Source organism: Charadrius vociferus, unplaced genomic scaffold, assembly GCF_000708025.1.
Source record: "Charadrius vociferus isolate BGI_N301 unplaced genomic scaffold, ASM70802v2 scaffold90, whole genome shotgun sequence".
In the NCBI taxonomy this organism is placed as follows: domain Eukaryota; kingdom Metazoa; phylum Chordata; class Aves; order Charadriiformes; family Charadriidae; genus Charadrius; species Charadrius vociferus.
Genome location: NW_009647222.1, coordinates 2,653,403 through 2,655,612, shown reverse-complemented (window position 1 = coordinate 2,655,612; position 2,210 = coordinate 2,653,403). Strand labels below are relative to the sequence as shown.

Genomic DNA, 2,210 nt, shown 5'->3' with positions numbered 1-2,210 from the left:
ATGACAATAAAGCTTGGTTAAGCCAGTGGCTTGGAAACCAGGCCAAGGACAGCAGGAAGAGATTTTATTCAAATATAAACCCAGAACGTGAATCTGCCAATCAGCTGAAAATACTATCCTGTAAAAGCAGCTTAAATAATGCAAGCGCACAAAAATGTTAACAAATCTCATCAGACATCATGGTTAGAATGCGCTAGTGGCACAGTAATTCAGAATTACATCTATATTTTGTTAGGCAAACATTATCAGTCCAAGCATAAAATATTTGATTCTCTCTCACACTGTACAACTCACAAGAAGACACCAGTGGAACTTGCACAACATGTAAGCTGGTAATCAGGGGTCAACACTGAGCAAGGAGGAGTTTATAGCACTATAAGCAAAAGAAAAAAGAAGACTCAAGATCAGAAAATCCTTAGGCTTTATGAGGTGTGAGGTGCCTAAGGTAAGGTGTTGAAATGACATCATATTTTTAGTACTTTCCATAGAGATCCATGTGTTTCCTGCAAAAATGACAATAAAAACAATACTGTGAAAAGGTTCAGGGCAGTAAGATCAGCCTTTGGAACTAGATGGACAGACAAAACTGTCAATATCTAAAGAGGCAGGCTCTAAAAAAGGGTAGGAGGGAATGGGGTTGGAGAGGAGAAGGGACCTTATTGCCATGATTACCCAGCTGTGCATGATGCTGGCTGGGGAGCGGACGCAGAGCACCACGGACACGCTCCTGGGGGATCACAGAGCAAGGAAGGAGCCGGGTGAGGGGCAGTACCTGAGAACATACGATCAGCATCATTCATGCAAGTCTCACGCTCCATGCCTGAGACCCGAGTTGCCTTTTTAATCACCCCAGGAGACTTCCCTGAAGCTTTTCCAGGTAAAATGGATGTCCGGTGTCTGCATTCGTGTCTGCTTTTGTCCTTGTTTGAGCTAGGATTATTTAAAAAAAAAAAAAAAAAAAAAAAAAAGTTGAAATAATTTACCTTGACAAGACACTGGTCTCTGTAATTGTCCAACACATGCAGAACAGAAAAGTGAGAAACTGGGACGAACTTAACATATAATTTAGAATTATAGCTGGTACTGTTTGGAAGCTACAGCAAAAATGTATGCAATTTTAAAGGTGATCAGAAAAGATGTTTTGAGAAATGAGACGTAATTACAGTTAAACTGGGCACTGAAAGCCCCTAGACTGCAAGAGGCAGGAGGTGTCCTGTACCCACAGAGAGCTAAAACTCACTGCAAAATGGGACCGCAGATTTGATGCTTAATATCAGGTCTCTGAACCTGTGTTAACGTACGCAAATAAATGACATCACTCTCGGAGGAACTCAGCCCTCGCAGTGCCTGTTGAAAGGCATTCAGACACCACAGCGACAAGTACAGTACTGAAAAGCGAACTAGCTGGAGTCGTGAACCCCTCCTGTTATTTACTCCTGTAGCAATCCTCCCATTGATTTAATGGCCTGGATTTCACCTCAGCTTCCTAACATGAAGCAACCTTTTCCTCGAAACAGCTGTCAGCTTAGTAGCCCGTCCCTCCCAGACCCCTGGCTCCTGATTTCTGAGGCGCTCCATTCGTATGAAGTTTCCCACAGCCTTTAAACGTCAGCCCTCGGAAGGCATTTTGACCCTACGTAAAAAGCAGGGGGGTTATTCTGACTAAAGCTCTACCTGTAGACAAGCTGTGATCACAAAGCCCTTTCGCAGCCCCCGATGCTGGAGTGATGCTGGCTGATATTTTAATTGAGCGCAGGGAAGCGATGCCTTCACCCGGTCCCGGGAGCCCACCCGGGAGGCAGAATCCACGTAAAGGTCAGACCACGTTCCCTTTGAATGAATTCCTCAGCCAGCAGCGGGCAACCCTAATATTTTCCTAGGGTAAAAGATGGGAATTTCAGCCTGTTTATCACCACTCTGGAGTGAGAAAATCCATGGCCTCATGCAGCAATTCTCCTGGCACCCCTCTGGCTCTCTCCGCTGGGGAAGAAAACAAGCGTAAACGCCAAGTTTACGGCTAAGGCACTTGCCTTTAGTTTGTTCAAGGCAAAACCGACCAAACAAACTCCTCTTAGCATCAGGCCGCTGTAGCCAACCGAAATCTCAAACTCACGGGCACCTCGTACCTCCCCTCGAAGGCAGCCCGGGCGGAGGCGGGGGAGGGCAGGAGGGGAGGGGAGGGGAAGGGAAGGCGGCGGGGGGGGGGAGGG

At 46.5% G+C, this 2,210-nt stretch overlaps 1 protein-coding gene across 1 annotated transcript in view; it reads left to right on the top strand.

The window, feature by feature from the left end:
* Positions 1-631: 631 nt before the first annotated feature.
* LOC104281715 (aldose reductase-like) overlaps positions 632-2,210 on the top strand; it is a 10,315-nt gene continuing 8,736 nt past the window's right edge. Inside the window, exon 1 of the mRNA XM_009879759.1 lies at positions 632-758. Coding sequence (XP_009878061.1) covers positions 632-758 — 127 coding nt within the window. The remainder of the gene's footprint in view (positions 759-2,210) is intronic.